Source organism: Phascolarctos cinereus, unplaced genomic scaffold (assembly GCF_003287225.1).
Source record: "Phascolarctos cinereus isolate Bilbo 61053 unplaced genomic scaffold, phaCin_HiC Scaffold_9;HRSCAF=440, whole genome shotgun sequence".
NCBI classification, from domain to species: domain Eukaryota; kingdom Metazoa; phylum Chordata; class Mammalia; order Diprotodontia; family Phascolarctidae; genus Phascolarctos; species Phascolarctos cinereus.
The window spans coordinates 148,656,165-148,675,902 of NW_027556402.1; the positions used below are offsets into that span (position 1 = coordinate 148,656,165).

The window sequence follows — 19,738 nt, forward strand, 5'->3', positions numbered from 1 at the left end:
ACATGCACCAAAGAAAACTTATATTTCCCTCCAAAAACACCTCTCTATTTCTGTTGACACCACCGTCCTAACCATCACCCAGGTTCCTAACTTTACGGGCATGCTCTTGACTCATTACTCTAGCTCCCTACATATTTAGTCAGTTGCCAAGTGTTTACTAATTCTACATTCACAGTGCTTTTACATTTTTCCCCTTCTCTCCACTCACATGGCCACCACCATGATTCATGCCTTCATCACCTGTCATGTATACTATTGCTATAGATTCCAAATTCATCTCATTCCCTCAAGTGTCTTTCCCCCAAAATTATATTCCTAAAGTACAGGTCTGCCTCTTCCTCAGTAAACTCCAGTAACTGAACCTAATTGCCTCTAGGATCAAGTGCAATTCCTGTTTCACTTTTAAAACCCTTTACAACTTGACTTCAGCCTACCTGTCCAGGTTTATTAGAGTTCTACCTTTCTTGCCCTCTATGCTCCATCCATACCAAACTTCTTGCTTACACACACATATTTGTGTCCATGCTTTTGTTTCTTCTTGCCTTGAATTCACCCTTGTTCATCCTACCTCTCAGAATCCCTGGCTTCTGAGAGCTTAGGTCAAGAGCATCCTACATGGGAGATTTCCTGATCCCTTTAGCTGCTGATGTTTCACTTCTGACTCTGTGTCTGAGTTGTTGTTTCCCAGATAGAATATGAACTTCTTGAGAACAGGAACTGTTTTATTTATGTCTTTTTAATTCCCAGAGCCATGGGTAGGGCTTACAACCTAAGAGGTGCTTAATAAATACTTTTTCATTGAATATTTTGGTACAAAGAATGAACCTAATATAATAAATCTGTGTCAATAGTAGTAGAAAGAACAATGAATTTGGACACAGAGGACGTAGGTCTGAATCTCAGCTGTGAGACCTAATTCTCTGTGGCCATGGATAGGTCACTTTCTCTCTCTGGTTCATAGTTTCCTTATTTGTAAAATGGATATGATTAACTAGTTGACCTTTAAGATTTATGAACTTTTGGGACAGCTAGGTGGTGCAGTGGACTGCAGCCCTGGAGTCAGGAGGACCTGAGTTCAAATCTGACCTCGGACACTTGATACTTACTAGATGTGTGATTCTGGGCAGGTCATTTAACCCCTTTGCCTAGTGGAAGAAGGAGAAAAAAAAGATTTATGAACTTTTTCTTCTTAAATTAGCATTTTTGATTATGTATTTATGCCTGACTTTTTCTGGCAAAAGTAATTTTGTGAGGGGCTCTTTTCTGTTTCTTTGGAGTAATGTGTAGCTGATGTAAAACAAATGATGTGTAAAAGGAAAATAATTTTATTTTATTAGGTGATTCAATGCCACTTTACTCTAATTGGCGACTGAAAGTGATGGAACATAATCAAGGAGAGCCCCTGCCTTTTCCTCCTGCTGGAGGGTGTTGGTCACCATTGGTAGATTATTTGCCTGAAACTTCATCACCTGGATTATCTCTTCACAGGTAAAATTTATAGAGTAATTCTTTATGATCTTTAAAAACTTTCAGCTTTCTAAAGATACAAAATGGACCAAACATAAAATTAGGATCCTAAACATAGAATTCTGAGTGTGATTAACTAATATGCATCATTAAATCAATGAGTAAATATTTATTAAGCTCCTACTAAGTGCCACTCAGTATGCTAAGCACTGGGGATAGAGGCAAAAGGCAGTCCCTGCCTTCAGGGAGTTTACAGTCTAATGGGGGAGACAAGATGCAAACATTCAGAATAAGGTATATACAGGATAAATAGGAAATAATTAACAGAGGAAAGGTGACAGGATGGATAGGGTTTGGGTAAGGCATTCAGGTAAAAAAATAGGGATTTTAATTGGTACTTAAAGGAAGCCAAGGATGTCAGTAGTCAGAGTGGAGGAGGAGAGCTTACAAGGCATAGGGGAAAAGTCAGAAAAAATGCCTCAAGCTAAGAGATGGAGTGTCTTGTCTGTGGAACACTCAGGAGGCCAGTGTCACTGTGTTGAAGAGTACCTATTGGGGAGTAAGGTATAAGAATACTGGTGAGGGGCAGCTAGGTGGCACGGTGGATAGAGCACTGGCCCTGGAGTCAGGAGGACCTGAGTTCAGATTCAGCCTTAGACACATAACACTCACTAGCTGTGTGACTGTGGGCAGGTCACTTAACCCCCAATCGCCTCACCAAAAAAATAAAAACGGATAAGAAGAAGAAACTGGAAAGATAGTAAGTAGAGGCTAGGGCTATGAATGCCAAGGGGAGCATTTTGTATTTGATCTTGGAGACAGTAGGGAACCACTGGAATTTCTTGCATGGTAGGGTGATGTGATAGGACCTGTGCTTAGAAAAATTGCGTTGGTTGCTGGAGTGTGGATTGAAGTGGAGAGAGACGTGAGGCAAGCAGTTTGTAAACTTTTTTAAATTATTTAAACTTTATGGTAACAATTTACTACATCTAAAAAATAACTGCTTTTAGAAGGGCACTATTATTTTGACTCTAAATTTATTACTACATTTAGCAGAATTTTGGTGTGCTATTATGTCAGAATATTTTAGCAAATGATAGAATTGAGGAGCTTAGTGATGTAATTGTATTGCTTTGTGACTTTTGCTTTTCTTTTTATTACTAATTTGCATTTATTTTGTGAGTGAGGTTATTGAAATGTTTTACGTACCTTCACAAAACTCATGGAATTTTTGGTTTTGCTCTGTAAAGTATTAATTTTATCCATTGCCTTTCTTAGGTGTAACATAGCAGTGATCCTTTTGACTGACCTGATCATTGATCATAGTGTGAAGGTAGAATGGGGAAGCTATCTACATCTTCTTCTGCATGCAGTTTTTATAGGTAACAAAACATTTCTTAGCTAATGTTTCTCTACAATAAAATGACAGATATGGAGGTACATATGTATGTACATGTATATGTATACAAGTACAGTTACACAATATATATACGTATACATAGACATACATACACACAGGCATATACAGCAAATATTAACTGGTTTAAGTTTTTAAATTTTGTACAAAATTATACTCTAATACTTAATTTATCTTGTTTTTCTCCATTTTCATGTTTTCCATTCTCTTTTTACTTGAAAGTGTTGTTAGAAGAAATTGTATTCTTGGAAGCAAGGCTTCTTTTTAGAAAACTTTCTTTCCTAAAAGTTTTAGAATAACTTAAAGACTGTCGGATCCCAAATGGCCACTATTTCATGAGGCATACAGTTTTGCAATTTTATGAAATAAATATAATTTAAAATATTTGTATTCTCTCCCTCAATTCTGTTTTTTAAATCTCCAGATTTTGTTGAAGAATATATTCTGTCACAAATTTTCCAGAAACAATAGTTGACATATATTCTTTCATTATTGCCTACCAAGTATTTTTATAACCTATTTTTTAAAGGAAAGTAGCCCTTTTTTTTCTTTCCCAGCTTCTTTTTTCAAAAGTTCTAACATTCTCAGAGGGAAAAGAGCACATCCAGTACCATCCTCCACTCTTATTTTTCCAAAGAATCCCTCTAAAACTTTGAATGAGTCTGGTACCAACTAGTGACCTCTTAGGGGAAACGCTGATACTCTGTGGACAGAAGGTACTAGTTGGTTTCCCAGTCCAAGTTACTGTGTCTCTGAATAAGCTTTTGAAGATCCTTATTGCATTAATGAAATTTATTTCCCTGAAAACGTAGTACTAGATACATTTAATACTTAGGAAGCCAGATAAGCCTCCATGTTTATGCATAAAAACATAGAATAAACTTAAAACATGTGACCCTTTTTCTTTTTTTCTACAAACTTGCAAAAATCAATAAATAGTAACATTTTAATATATAAAGATCACAAAGTATTACATATGAAACTATAAACTTCTGTCACGTAGTTGGGTTTTTTTAGTGTATATTAAATTTAACATGATAATTACAAAGCTGTCTTGCTTCTCAGTGTCTCCTATGTAAATTTTAATGTTTCAGTGACACTTTTTTCTTTTTTGCATCACTGTCACCACCTTCCACTTCCTCTTGACAAATATCTCCCGTAGAAACCCTCCCTTATAACAAATACATTAGTCAAGGAAAACAAATGCACACATTGGCCATATCTTAAAATGTTTGCCTCATTCTGTACGAATGTCTTTAATCTCTGCTATGAGGCAAGTGCAATGTTTTCATCATCGATTTTCTTAACTATTAGCTATGGCCCTGATCAGAACTCTGGGGCCTTTCAGTTTCCCTTTACATTATTTTAGTCTTTATATAGACTGTCCTTCTATTTTTGTTTGCTTGAATCTGTATTAGTTCATACAAGACTTCCCAGGTTTCTATGAATCCACTTTGATCCTATTTCATCACAATATTTTTAACATTCATTCTGTTCCACTTGTACTTTAATAGTCTTGCTCATCTGAGAAATAAGTTTTCATTAGCTTTTCCTAACCCATTAAATAAATATTGCTTACAAAAGCTTTAAAACCGAGACTTTATATATTTTTTTAAAAAAATTCATCTTATCAGATTCAAACTTATTTCTAACTCTCACTGTCATCCAGTGTGCTAGCTATCACTCCCAGCTTTTTGTTCTCTGTGAGTTTGATAAACATGTTACTTATGCCTTTTCATCAATCATTGATTAAAAATGCAAAATAGCCCAGACCCAAGTACCCTAGAACACTCCACTGGGGACCTACTTCTGACTTGGCATCAAGCCATTACTGACTTCCTTTCAGACCAAGTCATTTAGCTGAGAAAGTTCTGTGGCTTGTACAGTAGCAGAAATAGTAAGAGACGGAATTGGGACTGAAACCCACATCTTCTGACTTTAAGTTCTTTCCACTCTGCCATCTCTCATTGATTACAGGGCTGTCCATCATCTTCCTACAAGAGGTACAGTATGCTTACCAAAGAATTTTTAAAAAGTTACTTAAATTCTATTAGAAAGTACAAGTATTTTTCTGTACCTGTTTGTATACAGTGGAGGAAACAGAGACCAGGAAATACTGTGTTAGACTTTTAACTGTTAGTTACAGGTGGCATTACAAATGAAACACTAATAAAACACAGAAATATAATTGTTTGAAAGAATTGTGATTTTTGTTTTTAATGCTTTTAAAGGTTTACATTGAAGAGGTTTTAAGTAACAAGAGTTTAGTAGTGAAGGTAATTGATGTAAGTATGTATATAATTAGTGATTTTCTTTTCTTGGCTGATTATTAGATCTGCTTTCTTTTCTAGGGTTTGACCACTGCCACCCTGAGGTGTATGAGCATTGCAAACGCCTGCTTTTGCATTTATTGATAGTAATGGGGTCCAACAGTAATGTCCGAACTGTTGCTTCGGTCCTTCTCAGGAATAAGGAGTTTAACGAGCCCAGGGTGCTTACTGTCAAACACCCTGCACATTTAGACTATACTTTCACAGGTAATCGAAGTTTTACTTACTTCAAAACATGGTGGGCATGGTCTGTGGTGATTTCACTTTTTCTTTTCTCATGATCCTCACCCTCCTTCCACTCGCTTCCTTCCAGAATTTAAAAATTCAGGAAAATCCCTTGAATTTGGAATTTTGGAGTAGGGAAAGCAAACTTGACACTGAAAAATTGGAATCATCAAATACTTTTAAAGAAAATTAGTTTTGTTATAATTAGGTGCCATTTTTGGCCTGGACCTAGGATTCCACTGATGCAACTAACTCCAAGTGAGGAACTTCCTCTCCCAAAACAAAAGTGCAATCTATCTGAAACTCAGAATTGGGGACACTGAGAGGTTGTGACTTGTCCAGTGCCACATTGCCAGATGTGTCACAGCCAGATCTATTTAAAACAAGTCTGGCTGACTCTCTATCCATTGCACTGTATTGCCCCTGATTAAGCACCACAGTACTTAATATTTTACTTTACCATTATATGTAATACATGTAAAATAATAAGAAATAAGTATTAAGAAGCTGAAGGAAGTAACAATGAAAACATTATACCTTATAATAACTCATCATTGCACAGCATCATAAACATAAAAAGACTAATAGCTTCCTTAACCTTTAAATTAAATTTACACTGAAGGAATACTTCATTTTTGAACCTTTGATTTGAAGATTTTACTGAACTGGGTGGCTTTCATTTTTTGTGTTGTACTTTTAAAATGCCTTAAATTCTTTAAACTTTTTATTAATTAAGAATTATTCTGACTTACAAACTAATAGGGCCTGATACAATGAAACTTTAATGTAAAATTTATTTCATCCCTGGTTTTTATTTACAAAATTTTATTTCCATCATGTCTAATGGATTCATAATATGACTTTATTATCTTTTACCATTCATTAGGACTCTCAAAATGATACAACAAAAATCCTAACTTTGTAATTAAACCTTTCTAGAGTTCCTCTCATACCAAATAAATTGTTAATGTTCACTGATACTTGATCTTTTAAAATTATTGAGAAATTTGATATTTTGATTGTTTCTCTTTAAAAAACCTTAGTAGATTTAAATGAAGGATATACATTTTAATTTATATTAAAAGTTTTATTGCAAAAATATAATTAATCCTTTTGTTCCCAGAGGTATGGAATAAATCTGTGTCCTCAGACACTAAAAGACTGTTAAGTTACAGACCTGTTGTTTATTTCGGGGTTTTGTTGTTGTTGTTGTTGTTGTTGTTGTTTCCCAAGAGGGGTGAGGGATTTAATGCATCTAGCAGCAGTATTACAGCTTAGAAGGCATTTTCAAGAATTCATCAGGTCTGTCCCATGTCTCTGGGCAGAACTACTCTGTGAAAAAAAAATAGGAATAAGATTAAATATTAATTTAATAATGTTATACTTATTTTATTCCAAAAACATGGTAGATCCTTTCAGCCTCTATGGCATAGAATAAACCTCAGTGCCCCAGGTACCCTAAGTGTGTAAGTTACAGACCCATTGCTGATCTACATTGGTTGGGGGATTTTCTACTCCAGAAGTTCTTATGAAATCATAGCTTTGCAACAAAAAATATTTTAATTGTTTTTAATTACCATGGATTTATTTTAAATAAAATAAAAGTAGCACAATATATAATTATTCTAATAAAATTATTTTATCTTTGAAGTATATTGAAGAACTATTCTGGTAAACTTCCCAGAGTTCCAGGGAGTTGACCATGTCAACATCCCCCAGCAGGTGGCAGTAACACCCTATTGTTCAGTATTTCATTCTGGATGGAGACAGTGTTATTCAGAACTCATTTTAATTTAACAAATGTGGCGCAAGTATCACCTCCAGCATCTGCTAAAACAAATCGATCTTTGAGTATGTCCCAGTTTTCCAAGTAGAAGCTAACAGTCTGAATGTTTTAAGCATGAGAAGAGAGTCTTCTCTGTTGTTCCTGATGATGATTTTCTTTCAACAGGTGTTAATGATTTTATACCCGATTACCAGCCCTCCCCCATGACAGACTCAGGGCTTAGCTCAAGTTCTACCTCTTCTAGTATCAGCCTAGGAAATAACAGCTCGGCCATTTCACACCTGCACACCACTCTTCTAAACGAGGCAGATATTTCAGTAGAGCAGGATGAAAAAGTAAAAACACTCATGGAATTCATTACCTCAAGGTAATATTTGCCATTCTTACCATCATAGAAATGCATTTGTTAAATAGTGCTAACAATTTGACCCACAGTTGATGTTTACTGATTAATGTTTATCTGAAGTACACAGGTATGTATGCACTACAGTCTTTTCTAAAAGTGTATGATGTGGCCTACAGATATATTATAGTTACACTTTATCATATGAGCTGCCCCCTAGAAATCAGAGGAATGAGTATAACATATGATGAAAATTCCTTTTTAAGTAACCATTTCATTACTTAATAAACATTTACAATGTCTGCTGTATCCAAAGCTAGGTATTGTTAGGGACATGTAAGATTGGTCCTTGACTATAAGGAATTTGCAGTCTACTCAGGGAAATAAAAATTTCTAATGTTAAGTAACAATATAGAGTATTTGGTTATTTACCATTTTTACCTCAGCTAAAGTAGATTTGAGGTTACTTAAAAATTTAACATACAGAAAGGGAAAGTTAAAAGTAGCAATCTAGCTCACATTCATGTAGTGCTTTGCAATTTAAAAGACACTTTCTTCACAATCAACCTGTAAGATTTAGTTACTAGTACAATTTCATCATGTCCTTTGATGGATGACAAAACTGTGGTACAAAGACATTAATTCATTTTCCCCTGTTTAATTGATGTCAGAATCGAAATTAAATAGGACAGAGAATACATATGCTCATATACATGGCATGAGTTAATTATTGCAATTACATACTTAATTTAGACCTGAATTTCTTGGTAAATAAGGAAAAGAGGGAAATGGTTGGATTTTATAGGTTTTATTATTTGATTAAAGGAAACATAATTTGATCTCGGTAGACAAATTTTTTCATATCATTGAATGCAAGATAAATGATAGTTCAATACAACAAAATAAGAGATGGGACAAGATAGTAAATTAAACCCATATCATATGCCAGGCACTGTGCTAGGTCCTGGTGATAAAAGTGCAGAGAATAAAATAATCTCTTCTCTGCAGGGGTGCTCATTTTAGATGGGGGAAGCCACAAGTATATGTGTAAGTATGTACAATATAAAGTAGATTGACACAAAGTGCACAGTTAAATTTAGGGTAGTTTGGGAGGGAAGGCTCTAACAGTTTGTATTATCAGAAAAGGCTTCATGCAGTTCATGGTGTCTGAGCTGTATTTTAAAGGAAGACAGGGACTCTGTGAGGTGAATGTAAGGGAGGATGGTGTCCCAGCATGTGGACCATCCACTACAAAGATTCAGATGTGCTAGATGAAGTGTCATGTGTAAGGAACAGAGAGAAGGCCAATGGGAACTGAGTCTCTTTGTGAGGTGGATCCTTTCCAACTTGTCATAGACTGCTAGGGTACCACTCTCTCCCCACCTCTGACTCCCACAATTGTACCAAAATCACAGTGGAATCAATGAAATTACCTTTCTCAAGTCAAATGTATTTACATAATGAATGAAGAAAATAGTTAAATATGCTATATAATCACTACTTTAGGATCAACAATGTTAGAACACAGGAATTTATTTTTATGTTTTATTTGCAGAAAAAGAGGGCCTCTTTGGAACCATGAAGATGTTTCTGCCAAGAACCCCAGTATTAAGAGTGCTGAGCAGTTGACTGTTTTTCTAAAACATGTGGTGTCTGTGTTTAAACAATCAAGCTCAGGTATCTTTCAGTAAATATCTTATAAAATTCCTACTTTTTAAGTTAGGAACTTGTTTTCAAAATTAGAATTACTGGTGACCTACTTTCTTTAAAAAAAAAAGAAAAGAAAAAAACCATACCACTTGTATTTTAGCATTTTATCTTTTAACATTACTGTCACCTCCGAATTATGCCTGGCCACCCAGAGATCCTTTCTTTTAAAAAATAGAATAAAGCAACAGATCAGCACATTTCCCATATCTGAAAATGTATGCCTTATTCCACACCTGTGGTCCACCACCTTTTGTCCAAAAGGCAAAGGGCATGATTTACCAATGGTTCCGTATTAATGATAGTCATGATAGGTCCCTGCACTGCATTGATCAGAATTCTCGAATCTTTTAATGTTTTCATTTACGTTGTTGTTGTCATTGTGTAAATTGTTCTCTTGGTTCTACTTACTTTGCTTGCTGACAGTTTACATGTTTCCCCAAATTTCTCTGAATTATTCCTATTATTTTTTAATGGCCTAATGCATTGCTTATTGCATCATAATATTCCATTATGTTCATATACTATAGTTCAGTCATTCTCTAATCAGTGGCCAGCCACATTCCTTCTAGTTCTTAGTAAATCAAAAAGTACTTCTACAAATATTTTTGCACATATGAGACTATTCCCTCTGCCTTTGACCACCTTGGGATGTATGCTTATTAGTGGCAGTACTATATCAAAAGATAACCCACTTTTTGGTTATCTGTAATTTAAGACATAACTGATGTCTGCATGAAAAATAGTTTTCCTTAAAAAAAAGTTTACACCTAGTAGCAGCAATAGACTTTAATGTACAATATTTATTGTCTTAAAAATAAATGGAATATTAAGGCATCTTTTCAAAACAAAGGAAATACATATTTAAAATTCAGGACTCATCTTCTTTGATTTGTGTCTGATCAAAAACAAAATTTGTCAAATTACCATGCCAATATCCGTAGGTAATTTTCATTAGTGTGTATCATGAAAGAATTGTGTTAGAGGTACACGCAATAAACTTTATTAAGATTTATAATTTCTTAGTATTTTAGTTTTATCCTAAAATATACTTTTTTCTTTTTAAAATTGTGGTTTAAATTATGTAAGTACCTGAAGGTTTATTGCTCTAACTGAAAGAGTCAATTGGTAGAAAAATAAGATGACAAATAATTTGTGATTTTAAACTGACAGTTTTGAAAAAACAATTTGTTTCATTTATTTTTACAGCAAGATTTCAGTTGGAGCATCATCTTAGTGAAGTCGCTCTGCAGACAGCACTTTCTTGTTCTTCTCGACACTATGCTGGGAGATCTTTTCAGATTTTCAGAGCCCTGAAGCAGCCACTTTCTGCAAATACACTTTCAGATGTTCTTTCTAGACTTGTAGAAACTGTAGGTGATGCAGGAGAAGATGCCCAGGTAAATGTATTTCAGTTTAATCACTATTGTAGAGTAGCTATGAGGGAATTAACATATTATAATGAGTTTGTGGAACTGGAATATCAAGTGTAGAAGAAACAAACAGTACTTTTAGATTTCTGGATCCAATAACAGGAAGAAATATTATATCATTAAGTGGTGAAGTGATCATATACCTACAAATTCTTCTCTCCTCTATTTGGGTCAGGAACCCCTTATTGAAGAAGCTTTCATTTTATTTAATTAATATACTGGAAGAAAAATTACAAGGAAAGTGGGTAAGGGGAGCTAGGAACTTTTCTTTAAATTTATATCTGTAGAGAGCATGATGTTCAAGAAAATCTAAATTATTTTTAATACTAAATTTTCCTTTATAGTGTTCCTACTTTTCTGTCTTAATATTTCATTGTGATTACTTCTTTCATAGCATAATGTATTCAAAAACTTATATCTTCTTCCAGGGCTTTGTGATAGAGCTCCTTCTCACTTTGGAGTCTTCAATTGATACATTGGCAGAAACCATGAAGCATTATGATCTTCTTTCTGCCCTTTCTCAGTAAGAATTTGTCATCCAATAATTACACATATAAAAATCATTAACACACTGCTTATTTTTATTATATGAGAAATATTACATAAAATAATTAATTGTATTTTTGTTTAATACTTGATATAAATGATTTTTTAAAAATTCTCATAGCCTCTAATCTAATATGTATAGCAAGCCTGCACAACCTATGGCCTGCCAAAGGATATTCTCTACATTTTTCATGGGCCACCTGAAATCCTTTGGCGGGCTGTAGGTTGTGCAGGCCTGATGTACAGATATGTGCCTGTATATGTGTGTGTCTACAACAGATAAAAGGATGTTTTAGTGATTCATTTAATAGTAGAATTAATCACATGAAAAAAAAAATTAGGAAATCAAAGGACAGTTCTCAATTACTGATTTTTTTTTTACATTTTCCCTTCTACAGTAAAATTGTTCATTTCTAAGTTTAGAATAATTCTATGTAGACCTTTAATATAGTACTTCTGAAATGTAATTTTGTAAATGAAATTTTTTATCTGGAAATAGAGCTTTGTAAATAAAGATTTTTATAGTATATAGTAATAGCAGTAGTCTCCTGCACTGAGTGAAAGACAAATTTGGATTAAGAACAAAAATTTCCTAATCCACTCCTCAGTGCCCTGCAGAAAAGCCTGAAAACCTTGTACTTAAAAACAATTCTCTTAGGTTCTTTACTCCTAATACAAGACAGAAGTAAATCCTCAGAGAAGGAAAAGCATGGAATAATAACCTGTAAGATGGGTTTCGTGTAGAGAAATATGGGAGTGAAGTGAAGCTGGGAAGGCAGTTTGGAGGACCAGAAATGCCAACCTTCTCTTTTTGTGACTTCAGGGAATTGTACCTGTTCATTCTTTCCCAACTTGAAAAGTCCATAATACTTCTTCAGTTAGAAGTCAGATTGCCTAATTTACACCCTGAAACGTTTTTCTTTTAATTATTTGGTCTTATATGATTAATTGTTTTTAATGCATAAAAATCTGTCTCCTCCTGTATTTTGTGTCCGTCGTCAAGCTAAGGAGGCTTGGTCCTGCTTTGTTATACAATTGACACGCATTGCTTAATAAGTCAGTATGCTCAGAAGCCTGAACCTCTGTTTTCTTAAGTCACTTCATCTTTCACCTGCCACCGTTTGGACTTAATTTAACAGGCAGGGGAGAGCTTTTTTTTTGTTCTGTTTTGTTTTGTTTTGATTTGGTTTTTTGGTTAGGCAGTGGGGTTAAGTGACTTGCCCAGGGTCACAGAGCTAGGCTAGTAAGTGTTATGTGTCTGAGGAAGGATTTGAACTCAAGTCCTCCTGAATCCGGGGCCAATGCTCTTTTCACTGCGCCACCTACCTGCCCCCTTTTTTGTTTTTTAGAAGGATCGATGAGATTAATTAGGCAGTGATGTGTAGGAGGGATTTGAAGTGGGGAGAAACTAGAGGTAGGGAGGCTATTGTAACAATTTTGGCAAAAAGTAATTCAGTCCTGAAGTAGGGCTGTAGCAGAACTTAACAGAGGGTTGGGTTGAGACCCGTTAGGAATTCGAATTAGCAGGAATTTCATTTACATTTGAGAAAATGGGTGGAGGGAGTCAAAGTTACTATTGGGAATTTGAGTGTTAATATCTAATGTTGGTGTCATCGATAAAAATAGGAAAGTCTGGAAAAAAAGAATTTAAAGAAAATATTAATTGGGTTTGTAGAATAAGCTACAATTAGGTCACTTAGTACTGCCTAATGATAGTAGGCCTAATAAGATTCAGGCTGAGGACAAAGTTGGTCATATATACAAAGTGACATTCTAGTTTTTAAATAATGTGACTAAGTGTCATCCTGTTACAGAAAAAATAAAAAGAAATTTCTCCCTGAGCCAAACATAAGCCCAGGCCAAGAAAAGTGATACTTGAGGGGAAGAGAAAAGGCACCTGTCTCTCCATTTTAAAGAATCTGTTCTTGATTCATTAGTTTGGGTAACTTTTTGTTAGGACACGATCTAAATTAATGCAGAATTTTTTGCCACTACTGCTAGTAACGATAATAATCATGACAGCATTCATATAGTGTTTTAAGATTTATAACTATTATATTACGTACGTACATCTCATTTGATCTTCACAACAATCCTGTTAGGTAGGTGTAATCATTATCCTCATTTTGTAGATGAGGAGACTGAGGCTGAGAGCGGTTGATTTGCTCAGGCCTAGGACCACACAACTAGTAAGGTCTGAGGCAGGATTCAAACTCTGGTTTTCCTGAGTCCAAATCCAGTTTTGCTGCCTAGCTGCCATGATTTGTAACTTAGAGAGTTGTTCAGAGCACTGAGGGTTTAAATGACCTACTCATGGTCATTCAGCCAGGATGTGTGAAAGGCAGGACTTCTCTCCAGCTCATCTTAAGTCCAGTGCCAACCTTTTATCCCTTCTGCCCTGTTTTCATGCTTTGGGAAAATGTATTTCTTGAAGGAATTTAACATCCCTGAGCAAACATGTAGTTCTTTCTGCTGTAGATTTTGACACTGTGAGCAAAATTATGATTTACATGCATAACTTATACCCTTTTTATTTGTGTTTTAGAACCTCGTACCATGATCCTGTCATGGGAAACAAGTTTGCAGCTAACAGGAAAAGCACTGGACAACTCAATCTAAGCACAAGCCCCATTAATAGTGGCAATTATTTGAGCTATTACAGCAATGCAAGAAGTAACTCTTTGAGACTAAGTTTAATTGGTGACCGAAGAGGTGACAGGCGAAGGAGTAACACACTGGATATAATGGATGGACGGATAAATCATGGTGGCAGTTTAGCAAGGACTAGAAGCCTTTCCTCTCTGAGAGAGGGAGGAATTAATGATGTGCAGTCCACTACTGACCCTACTAATTTGATGGCCACCATATTTTGGATAGCAGCATCCTTGCTGGAATCAGATTATGAATATGAATACCTCCTGGCTCTCAGGCTACTCAATAAACTGCTCATTCACTTGCCTTTGGATAAATCTGAGAGCAGAGAGAAGATTGAAAATGTACAAAGTCAATTAAAATGGAATAATTTTCCAGGTCTTCAGCAGCTTTTCCTTAAGGGCTTTACCTCAGTATCTACACAGGAAATGACAGTCCACCTCCTCAGTAAACTCATTACTGTCTCCAAATACACTTTGGTGGATCCTTCTCAATTATCAGGTAATGTTAAGAATATTGCACCAGTATCTTTATTTTGAATAAGTGGATATAAGTTCGTCTTTATTGTTGAAATTAATAGTGTTTTCTTCTTTCTGATTTTTTGTTAGTAGTTAAACACGCTATGTTGAATTAGGGTAACTCACTGCAACAAGTGGAATGATGGATCTCTGTATGCATTTGAGGCTTCAAAAATGAGGAGACTTGACCATTTTCTCCTACCGATTACAATTCCTGTGCTATAAAAAAGGTGCTCTGGGGCCATTTGGGCCTAAATGGACACATGTGAATTTATAATTGGGGAAACAAAACTCATAGTTTCAGAGATTTACAAGAAAAAGCAGAGAACAATTAAAACTGCACAAGCATGCAATTGTGCAGGGTAATAGTTGATTAATATGTGTATGAGTCTTCCCAGGGTGTTCTGCCTCTTATTGCCTGACCAGTACCAAGATGGTGCTGGGATGTTTTTTTAAGTTAAGAAATAATATCTTATGTAGATGCTTATGGCCTTTTTCCTTGAGATATTTCATTCAACTGGTAGTTCATTTTCTATAGAAGCAATTAACATTGATTTATATTTCCCAGATGATTTTTGTAGATACAGAATTTTAAGAAGCAAACATAAACATCATAACAAATTTCATAAAAACTACCAAACCTTACAAAATGAATCATTGCTAGTGATAGTTTAAGGGGCCCAAAAACATATATGAAATTTAGACTTCAGCTTCTGAAGTTGACAAATAAGAATTGAAAATAGACAGAAAGAAAAAGGACTTTCATTAACCTTGATTTTTAGTTTTTATTCTCCAAAAATGGACAGTAACCTTTAATGTGTGGATTTTTTTTAATGTCTGTAGGTTTTCCCTTAAACATCCTGTGCTTATTGCCTCATTTAATTCAGCATTTTGATAACCCAACACAGTTCTGCAAAGAAACAGCTGGTCGAATAGCAAAGGTATGTAAATATTATGACAAAAAAATGAAAGCTTTCGCTATAGGTCTTCTGGACTTTCTTTTAAAGCACTTTTATAAACTTTTTCAGTATCACAATGCTCTTTACAAAGCATTATATTTATTATGCAAATTTTGGTATGTGAAATTTTTCTACTATACATTTTCTACTAAACATTTCAAAACTGATAAAGTCAAGTTAAATATTGAAAAATGGTGGTAATAAAACTGCTGCTTTGCCTTCTGTGTTGGCATCAGCAGATAGAAAGTTGTAGTGAATAGTTTCTTAGTTTCCCTTTCCATTGTCAGTCTGAACACAAGGTCCCTAAATTAACAATAAGTGTACCATCATATTTATACATGTTGCTATCACATATTGTAATCCTGTGGGATTCATGAGAAAGGGAGGCTTCTTATATTTCTAATCAGACCCCCCCTGACCTTGGCTTGAGTTTACCACTTTGACTTTACTACTGTGAGGTTGGAAAGGAAACATGATAGAAAGTCGAATAATTTTATCAAATGGTTTAAAATGCAGTGGATAATTTACTAGTCCAAAACTTGAAAGGTTAAGAAAAATAGGATTACAGATTCAAAGCTAGATAGGACATTATAGGCCATCTAGTCCAACCCCTGTATTTTACAGATGAGGAACCTGCATCCCAGAAGGTTCTCAGGGTCTTCCCGGCCAGGAGGGGCTGGTGAAGAGGAACAGAAATTTACAAATTAAGTCCACAATAAGTTTTTGGAAATAAATTAGAATAGCTGAGGAAAACAATACTGATCAGCAGCACATGCTTTAAAATTTAAAAACAAACAAAACCAGCAAAGATAAGCTTCAGAAAACAATAATTTTTTTAAATCAATCTAGTTGGCAAGTGTTAGATAACAAAATAGAAGTGTACATGTCATTAGGAATCCAAAAGAGACATCCATAATGGAATAAATTACAGCATCAGCTAAAGATTCTCTGATAAATATGAACAAATTGATATTCATCCCAAAGTAAAGGAAGAAATTAAATAACCTGAAAAAAGGGACTGTGCTATGCAAAGGAAAGATGCCATTCAGCTTGTAAACACTTTATTGAAATTGAAAATATAAGTAAAGCAGAATTAATTCTGTATGGAAGGAATTTGGTATACGGAATTTACAACTAGCACAAAAAAAGTAAATCATAACACATAAACACATAATAATATTGCAAAAGAAACTGAAGGCTTAAAATAATGATAACCTAATCATTGAATAATAGGGTGTTGCACAGGAAATAGAAAAACAGTATGCTGGTTATAATCAGGGAAATAATTAAAGGAAATTTTCTTGAACTAAAAGTCAATCTCAGCATGCATATTGTTTCTCTGTTATTTGTGATAAAGAATGTTTATTTCCTTCCTGTTGAGTAGTGAATAATAGGTTCCTCTCTAAATGTTTTTAGTCGGCAGGAAGTAGATGAGCTTTGGGAAGTTTAGATTGCATCTTTAATTGCTATCTCCTTTGTAACTCTTGAGTGGTCTTTGTGCTATTTTGTGAACACTTCTTATGCAAATATCTTCATTTTTAATCTTACCCAAGTCATCAGCTTCTAAGCAGTCTCTGTGCACTTCAGGGTCTTAGCATGGGGCCCCCTGATTAGGAATGGCCTTCATATATAGGCAAAAGGTTAGTAGTATTATTAAGAAATTCATATTGTCAAGCAAGGTAGTTTATTAATCACATTTTATACCAATAAGTTTAAAATTAATTTCAAAATGATGTTTTTTAAATGTCACAACTTTTGTACAGATAAATTTTTTCTTTTTTCATGAAACATAGAACCCTCTTATATATACACACGTATAAACACATATGACATTGATATTTGGATGCATGCATTCTCTATACCTTTTGCACACATGTACAAGTAATGTGTACATGTGGACATATATCTATGCATATGCTTCCAGTAAAGAGAATCATGAATTTCTAAAAACATAACCCCTGTTGTGTGTGTGTGTGTATGTGTGTGTGTATGTGTGTGTGTGTGTGTGTGTGTGTGTGTGTGTGTGTGTGTGTGTGTGTGTGTGTGTAATTAGGTATTATAGTATCCTGGATGTAGAGTCAAGAAGACTTGGGTTTAAATTCTGCCTCATGTGCATACAAGTCATGTAATCTTGGCAAGTCACAATTGTTTTCAGCCTTCTCCAAAAGATAGGTATAATCCTGTCATATTTCCTTAACCAGATGGTTGGAAGGATCAAGTGAGAAAATGTATTACAGAGCAGTCTTTATTAACATTTTAAATGTCAGCTATTATTTTAACTATGTCTTTCCTTAAGAGAGAACCTAATTTTATTCTCTTAGCAATTTTTTCATATTCTGAAGTATTTAAATACACAGTTGTGACATTTTAAAAAGCATTTGGTAGGGTTTCTTTTCATATATTACAGATGTTCTTTTATCTCTTACATAAATAATCACATGGCTCAAATATCAGGTTTTTAAAAATATTTTGAACATTGTTTTTATGAAGAATAGATATTTATGAAATATATGAAAATAAAAGTCATTTTAAAAAAACTTTCTAGGGTATTTCATAAGGTTAATATAGTCTCTTAGATATACCACATCTAGAATCTATTCATTGATAATGCCTACTGATGATACTGACTCTAAGGTATATAATAAGATCTTTAAATGCTTTCTTAATCATTAAATAAATTAATCACTTGACTCTTTTTGGAGATGAGGAAGGAAGCTGAGACTGGGGCTCTTTATCTTGCCTAGGAAAGCTAGGAATCTGGAAAAGGCCCTATCCCAGGGCTGATTGGCATGGAATCTTTGTCCTGCTCCATTTTTGATTTGAGCCAGTTTGCCCCTTCTTAGGCAGCCTGGAGCCCTACCTTTCCATTCTGTAGTCCCTGCTCCTAACTCCCCGGGGCTCACCGTGTTGATACATAATGAAAACATTCACTTGGTTTTAGCCTTCCTGCAACTCAGAACTCAGGAGCTCTGCCTCCTCTAGTAGCAGGTTTTATAGGCATATACCACCATCCATGATCATTTTCCTCATGTGTAAAAAGAAGATAATGACACTTTCACTACCTGATTTATAAAGTTGCTGGGGGTAAGGAGTACTTTAAAAATCCAAAAATTTACATAAATTTGACCTACTGTATTATTCTGCAAGGATCTGTAATGTCATTGGTGCGGATGTTTCCTCTGTGATAGGTTACAACCCCTCTATGCAATCATATATGTAAAAACCTCTGAGAGCTCCTCTGGCTGAAAAATTCATCAACTTGCAGTCAACCTGGTGATGTCCTTTTATGACTGTCCATGGATAACAGACATAGAGCCGGTTACTAGGTCCATATTTAGAGCCTTTTTCAATATAGTAAAACTTGACAGAACTTTAGTTCTGCTGGTATAGCATTCTAGAACCCAGGGACACCTTGATACTCATCAGAATAGGGTTTGAATGGAGGAAAAAAATTATATAAAGAGTAATTTGGGGTTTTTTTGGGTTTTTTGTTTTTGGAGTTAAGTGACTTGCTCAGGGTCACACAGCTAGTAAGTATTAAGTGTCTGAGTTTGGATTTGAACTCAGGTCCTCCTGACTCTAAGGCCAGAGCTCTATTCACTGCGCCATCTAGCTTCCCCAAAGATGGATGGGGGGGGCAGTTGGGGTTACGTGACTTGCCCGGGGTCACACAGCTAGTAAGGAATAAACAGTAATTAACTGTAGTATATTGCCTTCCTACAATATTCTAAATGTCCTGACATGCTGCCCTAACATCTTTAAAGCTGTGTCTAGTAACAGGTGGCTTTCAGAAGTACTAAATTTTCCTTCATTGTCTTGTCAGTAGAGTACTCAGGAGACTTTGGCGTGTGATCGTAGGTGATTTTCAGGCAGGCTAGGGCCCTGAGATGATCGACTTGCAATTCAGAGCTCAGAACTGAATGGAGATTTCTTTAGACTTCCTCAGATGTGTCAAAACCCTTGAAAGTGCTCTTGGAATAGCTTATTTCCTTTAGCATCTAACTGAGAAGTTTTAGACTAGACCAGATTTTCTGTGACCATGTTAATGCACACCTGTTCTTCCTTTTAATTTAAACATATTAATGTAACCATCTGCCTTAAGTTTAGACTTAATGTCTTTTGTTGTTGTTGTTGTTGATGATTTTGAATGAAATACACTTATTTTCCAGGTCTGTGCAGAAGAAAAATCACCAACGCTTGTCAATTTGGCTCACATGATGAGTTTATACAGTACACACACTTACTCCAGGGACTGCTCAAATTGGATTAATGTAGTGTGTCGATACCTACATGATTCCTTCTCAGAAACTACATTTAATCTTGTAACTTACCTTGCAGAGGTAAATTTTCCTTAA

The 19,738-nt window shown here is 35.0% G+C and overlaps 1 protein-coding gene across 9 annotated transcripts in view; it reads left to right on the forward strand.

The window, feature by feature from the left end:
• The window catches only part of FRYL (FRY like transcription coactivator), a 292,081-nt gene that overhangs the window by 225,858 nt on the left and 46,485 nt on the right, over positions 1-19,738 (forward strand). For all 9 annotated transcript variants that reach the window (XM_020990364.2, XM_078148492.1, XM_078148491.1 and 6 more), the window contains 10 exons: positions 1,338-1,488; positions 2,746-2,849; positions 5,236-5,421; positions 7,391-7,592; positions 9,124-9,245; positions 10,485-10,675; positions 11,137-11,231; positions 13,800-14,407; positions 15,268-15,365; positions 19,553-19,723. In XM_020990364.2, the coding sequence (XP_020846023.1) occupies positions 1,338-1,488; positions 2,746-2,849; positions 5,236-5,421; positions 7,391-7,592; positions 9,124-9,245; positions 10,485-10,675; positions 11,137-11,231; positions 13,800-14,407; positions 15,268-15,365; positions 19,553-19,723 (1,928 nt within the window). The remainder of the gene's footprint in view (positions 1-1,337; positions 1,489-2,745; positions 2,850-5,235; positions 5,422-7,390; positions 7,593-9,123; positions 9,246-10,484; positions 10,676-11,136; positions 11,232-13,799; positions 14,408-15,267; positions 15,366-19,552; positions 19,724-19,738) is intronic.